Source organism: Rutidosis leptorrhynchoides, chromosome 9 (genome assembly GCF_046630445.1).
Source record: "Rutidosis leptorrhynchoides isolate AG116_Rl617_1_P2 chromosome 9, CSIRO_AGI_Rlap_v1, whole genome shotgun sequence".
NCBI classification, from domain to species: Eukaryota; Viridiplantae; Streptophyta; class Magnoliopsida; order Asterales; family Asteraceae; genus Rutidosis; species Rutidosis leptorrhynchoides.
In genome coordinates this window covers 217,365,200-217,380,047 of record NC_092341.1, presented here as the reverse complement: position 1 = coordinate 217,380,047, position 14,848 = coordinate 217,365,200, and the positions used below count along the sequence as shown (strand labels likewise).

At 30.8% G+C, this 14,848-nt stretch overlaps 1 protein-coding gene across 1 annotated transcript; it reads right to left on the bottom strand.

Moving 5' to 3' along the window:
• Positions 1-1,300: 1,300 nt before the first annotated feature.
• LOC139867234 (butanoate--CoA ligase AAE1-like) lies at positions 1,301-8,969 on the bottom strand. The gene is made up of 4 exons (XM_071855573.1): positions 8,894-8,969; positions 8,733-8,797; positions 7,459-7,827; positions 1,301-2,828 (listed from the first exon to the last, which is right to left on the bottom strand). Exons 2-4 carry the CDS (start codon positions 8,793-8,795, stop codon positions 1,404-1,406), a joined length of 1,857 nt encoding a protein of 618 aa, XP_071711674.1. The 5' UTR covers positions 8,796-8,797; positions 8,894-8,969; the 3' UTR covers positions 1,301-1,403.
• Positions 8,970-14,848: the final 5,879 nt, after the last annotated feature.

Here is a 14,848-nt window from a genome sequence, read left to right as displayed (position 1 = left end):
ATGAAGCTACTCGGGAATGTTTTTGGTTGAGATCAATGACACAAATCATTACTGATTCTTGTGGACTAGAACGCGATAAAAGTCCAACAATTATCTATGAAGATAATGCAGCTTGCATAGCACAGATGAAAGAAGAGTATATCAAAAGTGACCGAACCAAACACATACCTCCTAGATTCTTCTCATACACTCAAAATCTCATTAAGGACAACGAGATTGAAATAAGATATGTTCAATCCAGCAAAAACTCTGCTGATCTTTTCACGAAAGCACTTCCAACTGCTATTTTCAGAACACACGTTCATAACATTGGTATGAGACATGTTCAAAAGATGTAACAACTGAAGCGATGTCTACTTGAGGGGGAGTCAACTCCATGCTGCACTCTTTTTCCCTTAGCTAAAGTTTTTTTTCCCACTGGGTTTTCTTTAGCAAGTTTTTTAACGAGGCAGTAACTTACAGTTGATCTTCAACAAACAAAATTGCTATCCAAGGGGGAGTGTTATAATATATAAATATATATATAAATGGATAGTCAATTATTGATACACAAAAATAATATTATAAATAGCCATGAATGCAAGCATTAAACTTGCACAATTTTCTCACACTTACAAAGTGTTTCTTTCTTTCTCTCCATTATCATCTTTGTTCTTACAGTTCATTATTAGCATTCTTAATCAAAAATCAAACCACTAAAGGTAGTTATAAGCCTACTGAATTATAACATCAAGAATCAAACCACTAAAGGTAGTTATAAGCCTACTGAATTATAACAATATATACGTTATCAAATTATAATGGTGGGTATGATGTTTTTGTCTATATTGTGGCTACCTAAATTGAATAATATAGTTCATTTAGTTCGTAAACGTTATTCAATCAACAAGATGAGAAGAATGGACGTATATGATTAGTTAAAGTGTTAAAAATGCACATATATGATATTATTATTTTTAAACGGATAAATATGTAATTTTAACTGTTTAAAATTGATACATATGATATTACTTTTTTTAACACTGAGTATATATGTGATTTCGAGATTAAGAGAGAGAGATATGATAAAAGTAAAATCCTTTGAAACACTAGCAAAAATGATATTCAGGTAATAAAATTAATATTTTATATTACTACTTAGCTCTTTTTCCAATTCAATAAACACTTAAACTTATACCGTTCAAGATAAATTAACTAAACCTTAACAATGAATATAAATATAAATATGAAAATAATTTAAGAGAATTAATTAAGATACAAATCAAACTGAAACCTTTAGAAATACATGTTATTCCGTATCCATAAATAAAATCCAACTTTATTTGAGTGACATAATGGACTTAACAAAAAAGCGCAATCTTGAAATTTTCTAAAATTCATTTAAATCACTCCAAACAAGCCTCCTATAGACTTTTTGCCTTGTCTCTCAACAGAAACTTTTGTACCTTCCCAGTCGAATTACGTGGCAAATCTTGAAAGATAACAGTCGTAGGTGCCATAAAATGTGGCATACGATCTCGACAGTACTTTATAATCTCTTTCTCATCAACACAAAAACCATCCTTCAACTTCACAAAAGCACACGGCGTTTGTCCCCAATGCTCATGAGGCCTTGCAACAACCGCAACTTCCAAAACAGCAGGATGACTATAAATCACACTTTCGACCTCAATAGTACATATATTTTCACCCCCCGATATTATAATATCTTTGTACCGATCCTTTATTTCAATGTACCCGTCCGAATGCTTAATAGCAAGGTCCCCTGTATGAAACCATCCTCCCGCAAACGCCTCTTTAGTTGCTTTCGGATCCTTAAAGTATCCACTCATAACCGTATTACCTCTAAACATAACCTCCCCGACCGATTCACCATCACATTCGACACATTTCATTGTAACGGGGTCCACTACATCGACTTCTTCCATTGCTAAATGTTTCACTCCTTGTCGTGCTTTAAGCCTCATTCGTTCTTCATACGACAAAAAATCCCATTCGGGCTGCCACAAACTAAAAGTCCCTGGCCCATAAGTTTCGGTAAGCCCATAAATGTGTGACACACGAAACCCAACCTTCTCTATTTTCGAAATAATCGAAGGAGGTGGAGGTGCGCCACCTGTCATAATCTCAACCGTATGTGGAAGTTTTCTATCATTCGTCGCAAAAGAATTCGCAAGCATGTTTAAAACAGTTGGAGCTCCACACATATGTGTGACCTTATTAACCAATATGCTATCATATACATCTTGTACATCAAAACGTCGAATACAAACATTAGCGCCGCCAACTATAGCCACACCCCACGTAAAGCACCATCCGTTGCAATGAAACATAGGCAACGACCAAAGAAAAGTAGATCTTTCCTTCATACCATGTATGAAAACTGATGTAATCGCGTTTAGATACGCACCTCTATGGCTATACACAACCCCTTTAGGACTAGATGTGGTTCCGGATGTGTAATTAAGACTAATGGGATCACATTCATTATTCGGGCGAATTACATTGAAACTAGCATCTCCGGTGTCTATAAGTGTATCGTAATCATACTTACGGATGTGATTAATTTGTGATAGGAAATTGGGTTCTGATATTGTAACAATGAGAGGTGATTTTGAGTTGGTTTGGTTTAAAAGGTTAAGAGCTTGTTTTACAACTTGAATTAGTTGGTAGTCAACAAACAGGATTTTGGCTTCTGAATGTTTGAGAAGAGTTGATAACATGTTTGCATCAAGACGTCTGTTTAATGGACATATAATGCCTCCTGCCATTGGAATTGCGAAATGAAGTTCGAGCATTGCCGGAATATTTGGCCCTAGCGTTGCCACCTGGAATTCGATTAATTTAGTTTTTGTTTCGTTGAAAAGTTTAAATTTAATAGCTTGTGTAACCAAATGAACCATATAGTTAAACAGAAGTAGGGGTCAACTGGGTGTTCATTGGTCCGGTTTTTGGTTTTTCGTTTTATTCGGTTCAGTTTTTTCGATTTTGAAACTTATAAAGTCAAAACCGAAACCAAATTTAAATATCAAAACCATAACCAAAAAACCGAACCGAAAACTGAATTTGTTTCGGTTTGGTTTCGATTAAAACAAAAAATCACTAAAAATAATAATCTTAACCGGCATAAACTTACATATGAATTAGGAATAACGGTTGTGAAATTAATTGAAGTACATAATAGTATATAACATGTTTATTGTTAAATAAAAATGTAATAATACATCAAATATAATATAAATATTATAAATATAAATATAAATATGTTTTAATATGTTATTAATTTGAATTCGGTTTTTAATTCGGTTTTCGGTTAACCAAATTTAAATTTTCAAAATCGAAAACCAAACCAAAACCGAATTCCGAATTCGATTTCGGTTTCGATCGATCCGAAAACCGTTTAAAAAATTCGGTTTATTTTTTTTGGTTTGGATTCGATTCGATAATTGGTTTATTCGGTTTGAAATCAAATGGTGCACACCCCTACTCAACTATTTGTAAACAGAGTCCAAAATCAATTCTATGTATCCAAATTTGCTCACACAGTTAGAAAAAGTAGGGGTTAGCTTTTAAATACTATTGGTTTTTTATATTATTCTTGGCCGTTAAAATAAAAAAAAAAGCTTTTAAATACTATTGTTTGTCTTTGAAAGTACTTATTGCTATAGACTTATTTGTTTGAGATGTTAAGTACTAAGTAGCATATCTATATATACAAGTTGACATCAAATTTGATAGCTTGTGTAACCAAATGAACCATGCGTAGATGCTAAGTAGCATATCTATATATACAAGTTGACATCAAATTTGATAGCTTGTATATAATCAAATGAACCATGCGTTTGTATTTAATTGGAAGGTACTTATTGCTAACAGACTTATTTGTATGAGATGGTAGGTACCATATCTATACAAGTTGACATCCAATTTATTGCCCGATAGATACAATGTTCATGTTCAATATGCACTATAGAAGCGTGCTAATTAAGTTGTAGTTATCATATTCCAGAACTATACACAGTATATTGTTATAAATGATGACTTTGATCACATCCACTTTTTCAACCGTTATATACTAAGGCTTACATTCAATTTTTCAATCGTTCAAAATTTGAATCGTTAAAAGGTTGTGATTAAACAAAATTTTGCATGACAATAACTTGTTTGATAATAATTCTTATGTTAAAAATTTTCTTTAAAAAGATATTAAAGAAACAAGTAGGTGCTAAATAGTTATAAATTAATTTCAATTTTAAATGGTTCAATACTTTTCTTGTTTTGTTCAACATCTGCAAAAATAATAGACTTGAGTCAATTCATCCTCAAAAGTCAACTCAAGGAGATGAGGAATCCAATATATTATAAGCATCATAATAGTTAGTTCCATAACCGATGTGCGATAAGACAACTCAACACGCCCCCTCGCACGAGGCGCAGTGATGAGGAACTCAAGATATTAAAAATATCATAATATTTAGTCTCATAGTCGACGTGAGATGAAACAACTCAACACGCCCCCTCACATAGGAATGGCAATAGATCTAAAAAATCCGAAATCTGCGGATATCCGCGCCCGTGATGGGCGGATAAAATCGAAAATCTTTACCCGCAGGTGGGCGATGGATGTAATTTTGTACCCGCTACCGGGTCACGGGTGGGTGATGGATGTAATAGATCCGTTGCGCGTAAAATTCGATCCGAAAATTTATAATACCCGTTTGAATAATTCACGGATATACCCATTATAAATGGGTGAAAATCTCCACCTTGAAAAAATGGCCAATATGTAATAATTTACTCCGTATAAGTTTCTACGTTCCTAATATTATTTTGATATCGAACTTTTTAGTAACTAAAGCATCTTACAAATACACATTACATGTATTATATAACGAAATCATGTTGTTGTTTGTTTCGTTTATTAGACTATTTTAATAAATTTAATTTTACCTATCACTTAAGTAATTCGTTAACTTACTGTATTATTAGGTTTAGCAATGTTTAAAATTAACAATCAAAATCATGTTGTTGTTTGTTTTGTTTATTAGACCATTTTAATAAATTTAATTTTACCTATCACTTAAGTAATTCGTCAACTTACTGTATTATTAGGTTTAGCAATAAAATTTTGATTGTTAATTTTAAACATTGTAGCTTTAAATATATTAGCAAAAAAAAATATAATTAATATATGTTTTCTCATTTTATTATATCATAAACATGAGTATATGATTGGATTATGTTTTTCATGTCACTTTAAATTATGTAATGATATTTATTTATGATTTTTGAATATTTTAATTTACATATACTTCATGAATAAAATCCGCGGGTAAATCCGCGACCCGTGAATATCCGTGGGTATGAGCATAGATCTAAAAATAAATACGTTAACAATGATCCACAGGCTAATGGATCTTCAAAAAATTCGCGGGTGCAGGTGATGGATGTAGTAGATCCGCGCCCACAATCTGCGGGTGCCATCCCTACCCTCACATGAGTTGCAGATTACTGCAGGCACGGTCCCAACATCAATACCTTAGCTATGATACCATGCGCAAATAATATACTTGAGCTCAATTCAATCCCAAAAGTTAACTGATCAAGGGGATGAGGAACCCAGAAGATTATAAGCATCATAATATTTAGTCATATAGCCGATGTGTGGGAACATCATTTATCAATAATAGATAAAAAAAAAAACATTTTTTTCTAAAAATAAACTAACGTGTTAAGTCATCCCATTGAACTATAAAACCTAACTAATTTCTTATCTCATAGCTTTGAACAAATTACATTACATTGCATTACATTACATTACATTACAACATTTACTAAAACATAAAGTCTACGAATAGTATAGTTCTCACTATTTACAAATTGACAAAAAAACTTTTCATTTTTTACAAATTAAGACAAAAAATTTCACTTTTTACAAAGTATTCACAAAACTTTTAAGTTATTACGGATTAATCACATAACTTTTCTCTTTTTAACTAATATTTACTGTAATTATTATTTTCACTTATTCAAAGTCAACTACATAATTTTTTAAATTTTCATCTATTACAAATCAACTATATAATTTATACTTTTATAATAATAATAATAATAATAATAATAATAATAATAATATTATTATTATTATTATTATTATTATTATTATTATTATTATTATTATTATTATTATTATTATTACAAATTAACACATACAACTTTTCACTTTATTAATTATTTAATTTTTCACTTATTACAAATTAACCACATAATTTTTCACTTTTTATTAACTACTCATTTTATGGTTATTATTATTATTATTATTATTATTATTATTATTATTATTATTATTATTATTATTATTATTATTATTATTATTATTATATTATTATTATTATTATTATTATTATTATTATTATTATTATTATTATTATTATTATTATTATTATTATTATTATTATTACACATTAACACATACAACTTTTCACTTTATTAATTATTTAATTTTTCACTTATTACAAATTAACCACATAATTTTTCACTTTTTATTAACTACTCATTTTATGGTTATTATTATTATTATTATTATTATTATTATTATTATTATTATTATTATTATTATTATTATTATTAATATATATATATATATATATATATATATATATATATATATATATATATATATATATATATATATATTATATATAGTTTATTTCTATTTCTATTATTATTAATATATATATATATATATATATATATATATATATATATATATATATATATATATATATATTATATAGTTTATTTCTATTTTATTAAATGTTTTATACAAATCGCCGTTGTACGTCTCATCAATTGATGGAGCATTTGGTCTTTCCTCTCGACAAAACAGAAATTAAAACACAAAAATGGTTAGTAATTAGTTTCTCACTTATTACAAATCAACCATATAACTTTTCACTTATTATAAATCTACCATAATCATTATTGTTTAACATTTTCGTTTTACAAATCAACTACATAAGTTTCCACTTATTACAAATTAACCATAGTTATTATTGTTGTTATTATTACTAATATAGTTGTTATTATTTTGTGTTTTCCCTTTTTTATATATATATTTTGGGTTTTTTATTGACTTTAATTTATGTCATTTGCTTCTATTTTTTTCTAAATCGAATTTAACTAACGTTCCTTCGTCGCAATGCTAGAACACCCAACTCGTTAGGACTAATAAGGACTAATGATAGAGACTGACATTTAAGACACTATTAATTACTTAATATGTGAAATATACGATTGCATGTGTAACCCGGCTCCATAATATTTTTTGGCGATGGCAAAAAGTTTCATCTATTATAACGTGTACTAATTAAAATTAGATCATGATTATGTTATATATACGGACAAGTTTAGATGATCTTCTAATCTTTCAAAAATGTAATGGACCGAAATACTTACAATGTCTCCACGACGGATTCCTAATTGGTTAAGCGCAGATGCAAGCTTGACACACCTAATATGCGTTTCTTCCCACGTGTACTTATACGCCCCGTAAATTACAGACGTATAATTTCTATAAACTTGTGCCGCTCGTTCCAAAAAGCTAATGGGTGATAAAGGAACGTAATTTGATGAGCAGTCGCCCGTACCCTCCATCTCTCGCCACGTAATCCCATCTACTTCTTCCTTAGAGCCTGTCAAGTGGGACACTTGAAGCGAGCTCGCACATCGAATATTGCTATAGTGCATTGTACAAGTAGAAGATCTCAGATCGACCCTACTATTTAAAGACTTCTTTAAGATTCGGTTGCCACTGATGGTGGTAGCCTGTTAAAAAAAGACCATTTTTATGAGTTTCCTCATTGTTTTATTTGTAAATACAAATATAAGATATACTCTCTCGATCTCAATTTTATCGACTGACGCAGTTTAATAAATATTATCATTACAATCCACTTTTTCTAAAAATTACAAATTTACTTTTTGTTTTTACCTACTTTTTTTTTTTCATAAATGCACACATTATGGGCAAAAAAGAACTTACATAATTATTTTTATCTGTTTAGAAAATGAACAGTTACTTTAAAACATTTTAAAATGAAATAGTAGACAATAAAATAAGTTCGGATGAAGTAACTTTTTCTTCTTCTTTTTTTTTTTTAACTTATTTTATTGTAAAGCTCATTTTGTGATACTCAAAGTCCAATTTCTTAAATAAATAAAAATATTTAGATAATTTTTTTACCCATAATTTATTATATGTAAAGCATAGTTAAAATTATAAAGGTAAAATTGTAATATTTACAAAAAGTAGATTGTTATCTCAACTTTCTTTTAACTGCGTGTTTTTTTTTTTTTTTTTAATTTTTTTTTTTTGTCGGTAAAGAAATAGGGACATCTTAAATGAATGTTACACTAAATAAGTTTAATGATTTCTACCACTACAAAACAACGATAAGCTATTACTACTACTAACTCGCACGTTTAACAGAAACAGGAATAAATGGATATATCCTCACAACAGATAGAAAAACGAAAAATGAAAGCTATATGCATATAAAAATTACAAAGTGATTATCATATCATAGGCATTATTATTATAATTGTAGCATTTTTTCCATCCTGCAAATGTTTAATTGTTACAGGGCAGCTGATTATAGTTCTCTACATTGTATAAAAATCACTCACGGACAGTTCATGTTATAAATGTTGGTTTTACACATATAATATACCTGATTCGGATTTCTGTTCAGATGTAAACAGACGCGGTCACTGTTCAACAATGCAAGCGTCATACCTAATCATCATATAAACAAATTAAAATCAAAATCAAAATCAAAATCAAAATCAAAATCTTTACAAAAACAGAATATATAAATTAATTTTTCACTACCTTATCTTTTACGTGTAAAATTGAACACCAAAATCCGTACAGAGATTACTAAATCCTTGCTCAACTTACCGTGTATATATAAAATCAGGTATTCAATTTTGTAACCCTCTTTTAGCTCTATTTATACACGCATTAAAGTATAATCAAGAACAACAAAGTGGACTTTGTGTTGTATGATATGTTTGAACTTTGAGGACAATGCATATTGATTGTCAGCCCTCCCTCTTTATACCCCACTTCATAAATTTGATTTATGTAAGTTGTTAATTAGTGGATAAACCGGAATTTATGATATAGATTCTTTAATTAAGTAATCATGGTTGGAGTTTTCGAGAGTTGAGTGTAGTCTTTTTGAAATGTAAGTATGTAACACCACATTTACTATTAGTTATTACAGTAGTTAGGACCATTACACGTTTATAATTGTGAGGTTTTAGAAAACTTTTTAAAAATTGGTTCAAAAACCGGAATAGTACGAAGACGATTTAGAATTTGATTTTTGAATCAAGTCACTCTCAATCATGACATATTACTGTCACATTAACGTCCCATTAACATTTCCTCATCAAGATAATCCAGGACTAAACACTCTCAATCACGACATACCTTCTCAGAAAAACTGAGACCCACTATATTAATTAAGTATTGTATGATAGAACTATTAAACCTTAATGTTCAACATGTATACATTTTGTTGAGAGAGATACGTGACAGAAGGAGTTTGTTATTGATTTTATTATTGATTGCCTGCTCATCAAAGATATCTCATACATAAATAGACACAAGACTAATGGACTAAGAAGCATCTAGAACAAGGCCCTTATAGGATGGGCTTTACAAAGCATATAATACCCATAACTAATGGACTCGGCTAACATCCCCCCGCAGTTGGAGCGGGAGCTGCGCGAACGCTAAAACTGGTGCGAAACTCATCGAAAAGGACAGTAGGTAGGCCTTTGGTGAAGATATCTGCATACTGATAGCGGCAAGGCACATGAAGGACACGAACATGACCCTTTGTGACAAGATCACGAACAAAGTGTATATCAATCTCAATATGTTTGGTTCGCTCGTGTTGAACCGAGTTGCCAGACATGTAGACGGCACTAACGTTGTCACAGTAGACAAGGGTGGCCGAGAAAAGAGGACAGTGGAGCTCACGTAAAAGGTTGCGGATCCAACATGTTTCTGCAACTGCGTTTGCAACGCCACGATATTCCGCTTCAGCACTGGAGCGGGTCGGAGTCTGTTGCCTTTTGGAGGACCAAGACAGCAAATTATCTCCTAGAAAAACACAGTATCCAGAGGTAGATCGTCGAGTGGTCGGGCAACCTGCCCAGTCAGCATCAGAGTATGCAATCAAAGATGTAATCGAGGAAGCGTGAAGCTGAAGACCAAGGTCAAGTGTACCCTGTGTAGTGACCCGAACTTTTCCATGTTTATATATATTAATTGAGATTATTATTTACATGATTAAATGTTTCCAACATGTTAAGCAATCAAACTTGTTAAGACTTGATTAATTGAAATATGTTTCATATAGACAATTGACCACCCAAGTTGACCGGTGATTCACGAACGTTAAAACTTGTAAAAACTATACGATGACATATATATGGTTATATATATAGTTAACATGTTTTTATTATAAGTATGTATCTCATTAGGTATTTTAACAATGAGTTATATACATAAAAATGAGACTATTAATTTAAGAAACTCGAAAACGATATATATAACGATTATCGTTATAACAACGTCTTACTAGGTACATATGAATCATATTAAGATATTGATACACTTGGTTAATTATGTTAAATGATAAGTAAATATATTATTAAGTGTATTAACAATGAAATACATATGTAAAAATAAGACTACTAACTTAATGATTTCGAAACGAGACATATATGTAACGATTATCGTTGTAACGACATTTAACTGTATATACATCATACTGAGATATATTATATATCATAATATCATGATAATATAACAATTTAACATCTCATTTGTTATAATAAACAATGGGTTAACAACATTCAACAAGATCATTAACCTAAAGGTTTCAAAACAACATTTACATGTAACGACTAACGATGACTTAACGACTCAGTTAAAATGTATATACATGTAGTGTTTTAATATGTATTCATACACTTTTGAAAGACTTCAAGACACTTATCAAAATACTTCTACTTAACAAAAATGCTTACAATTACATCCTCGTTCAGTTTCATCAACAATTCTACTCGTATGCACCCGTATTCGTACTCGTACAATACACAGCTTTTAGATGTATGTACTATTGGTATATACACTCCAATGATCAGCTCTTAGCAGCCCATTTGAGTCACCTAACACATGTGGGAACCATCATTTGGCAACTAGCATGAAATATCTCATAAAATTACAAAAATATGAGTAATCATTCATGACTTATTTACATGAAAACAAAATTACATATCCTTTATATCTAATCCATACACCAACGACCAAAAACACCTACAAACACTTTCATTCTTCAATTTTCTTCATCTAATTGATCTCTCTCAAGTTCTATCTTCAAGTTCTAAGTGTTCTTCATATATTTTACAAGTTCTAGTTACATAAAATCAAGAATACTTTCAAGTTTGCTAGCTCACTTCCAATCTTGTAAGGTGATCATCCAACCTCAAGAAATCTTTGTTTCTTACAGTAGGTTATCATTCTAATACAAGGTAATAATCATATTCAAACTTTGGTTCAATTTCTATAACTATAACAATCTTATTTCAAGTGAGGATCTTACTTGAACTTGTTTTCGTGTCATGATTCTGCTTCAAGAACTTCGAGCCATCCAAGGATCCGTTGAAGCTAGATCCATTTTTCTCTTTTCCAGTAGGTTTATCCAAGGAACTTAAGGTAGTAATGATGTTCATAACATCATTCGATTCATACATATAAAGCTATCTTATTCGAAGGTTTAAACTCGTAATCACTAGAACATAGTTTAGTTAATTCTAAACTTGTTCGCAAACAAAAGTTAATCCTTCTAACTTGACTTTTAAAATTAACTACACACATGTTCTATATCTATATGATATGCTAACTTAATGATTTAAAACCTGGAAACACGAAAAACACCGTAAAACCGGATTTACGCCGTCGTAGTAACACCGCGGGCTGTTTTGGGTTAGTTAATTAAAAACTATGATAAACTTTGATTTTAAAGTTGTTATTCTGAGAAAATGATTTTTATTATGAACATGAAACTATATCCAAAAATTATGATTAAACTCAAAGTGGAAGTATGTTTTCTAAAATGGTCATCTAGACGTCGTTCTTTCGACTGAAATGACTACCTTTACAAAAACGACTTGTAACTTATTTTTCCGACTATAAACCTATACTTTTCTGTTTAGATTCATAAAATAGAGTTCAATATGAAACCATAGCAATTTGATTCACTCAAAACGGATTTAAAATGAAGAAGTTATGGGTAAAACAAGATTGGATAATTTTTCTCATTTTAGCTACGTGAAAATTGGTAACAAATCTATTCCAACCATAACTTAATCAACTTGTATTGTATATTATGTAATCTTGAGATACCATAGACACGTATACAATGTTTCGACCTATCATGTCGACACATCTATATATATTTCGGAACAACCATAGACACTCTATATGTGAATGTTGGAGTTAGCTATACAGGGTTGAGGTTGATTCCAAAATATATATAGTTTGAGTTGTGATCAATACTGAGATACGTATACACTGGGTCGTGGATTGATTCAAGATAATATTTATCAATTTATTTCTGTACATCTAACTGTGGACAACTAGTTGTAGGTTACTAACGAGGACAGCTGACTTAATAAACTTAAAACATCAAAATATATTAAAAGTGTTGTAAATATATTTTGAACATACTTTGATATATATGTATATATTGTTATAGGTTCGTGAATCAACCAGTGGCCAAGTCTTACTTCCCGACGAAGTAAAAATCTGTGAAAGTGAGTTATAGTCCCACTTTTAAAATCTAATATTTTTGGGATGAGAATACATGCAGGTTTTATAAATGATTTACAAAATAGACACAAGTACGTGAAACTACATTCTATGGTTGAATTATCGAAATCAAATATGCCCCTTTTTATTAAGTCTGGTAATCTAAGAATTAGGGAACAGACACCCTAATTGACGCGAATCCTAAAGATAGATCTATTGGGCTTAACAAACCCCATCCAAAGTACCGGATGCTTTAGTACTTCGAAATTTATATCATATCCGAAGGGTGTCCCGGAATGATGGGGATATTCTTATATATGCATCTTGTTAATGTCGGTTACCAGGTGTTCACCATATGAATGATTTTTATCTCTATGTATGGGATGTGTATTGAAATATGAAATCTTGTGGTCTATTATTATGATTTGATATATATAGGTTAAACCTATAACTCACCAACATTTTTGTTGACGTTTTAAGCATGTTTATTCTCAGGTGATTATTAAGAGCTTCCGCTGTCGCATACTTAAATAAGGACGAGATTTGGAGTCCATGCTTGTATGATATTGTGTAAAAACTGCATTCAAGAAACTTATTTTGTTGTAACATATTTGTATTGTAAACCATTATGTAATGGTCGTGTGTAAACAGGATATTTTAGATTATCATTATTTGATAATCTACGTAAAGCTTTTTAAATCTTTATTAATGAAATAAAGGTTATGGTTTGTTTTAAAATGAATGCAGTCTTTGAAAAACGTCTCATATAGAGGTCAAAACCTCGCAACGAAATCAATTAATATGGAACGTTTTTAATCAATAAGAACGGGACATTTCAGTTGGTATCCGAGCGTTGGTCTTAGAGAACCAGAAAATTTGCATTAGTGTGTCTTATCGAGTTTGTTAGGATGCATTAGTGAGTCTGGACTTCGACCGTGTTTTCTTTAAAAATGATTGCTTAACAATTTTGTTGGAAACTATATATTTTTTAACATGTGAATATTATGTGATATATTAATCTCTTAACGTGTTTGATATTATGTGATAGATGTCTACCTCTAGAACAAGTCCCATTGACTCACCTAATAATAATGAAGAGTCAAATGTAAATTGGAATGATTCGTGGACTGATTCACAAGTTCCCGAAGAGGAACCGGAAGAAGAGTCGGAACCGGAAGAAGAATCGGAACCGGAAGAAGAATCGGAACCGGATGAAGAAATAGAACCGGTGGGGGAAATAATAAAACGGTTAAGTAAAAGAAAATCCTCAACCAACCGACCAAGGTTAATTATGGTCAATGGTGTTTCCGCCAAGGAAGCAAAATATTGGGAGGATTACCAATTCTCCGATGAATCGGATTCCGACGAGAATTCCGATGATGTTATAGAAATTACCCCAACTGAATTTAAAAAGGCAAAAGAAAATAATAAGGGAAAGGGCATAAAAATAGAGAAATCTAATTCCAACCCCAATGAACTTTATATGTATCGTCAACCCCCGAAGTCCTTAAGTTGTAACAATGACCCAGGAACCTCTAAACCACCAGGTTTTTCTAAACCAATGTGGATAACGACAGCTCGTATTAGGGGAACATCATATATCCCTAGAAACTTGGCAAAACGAACCAAAACCGAAGAAGAAGAAACAAGCGAGTCGGAATAAGATAGTTGTATTCGTGTGGTGTAATATAAGTAATATAGTGTGCTTATGCTTTATGATATATGTAAAAATTGCTTGTATTAATAAGTATTTTTTTTATGAATCTAACTCTTGTCTATTTTACAGTATAAAAACACAAAATGGATAGACAACCCAATATTTTAAGAGACCTACCCGGAGACATGATTGATGAAATCTTGTCTAGAGTCGGCCAGAATTCTTCGGCACAACTATTTAAGGCGAGATCAGTTTGTAAGACATTCGAAGAACGTTCCAAGAATGTCTTGGTTTATAAG

What these genes read in the sequence shown, in the direction of transcription:
- LOC139867234 (XM_071855573.1), bottom strand. Translation starts at nt 8,795, where the DNA reads ATGACGCTTGCATTGTTGAACAGTGACCGCGTCTGTTTACATCTGAAC. An exon ending in TGAACAGAAATCCGAATCAG is followed by an intron (nt 7,828 to 8,732) that starts GTATATTATATG and finishes TTTTTTTAACAG; the next exon opens with GCTACCACCATCAGTGGCAA. An exon ending in GAATCCGTCGTGGAGACATT is followed by an intron (nt 2,829 to 7,458) that starts GTAAGTATTTCG and finishes ATCGAATTCCAG; the next exon opens with GTGGCAACGCTAGGGCCAAA.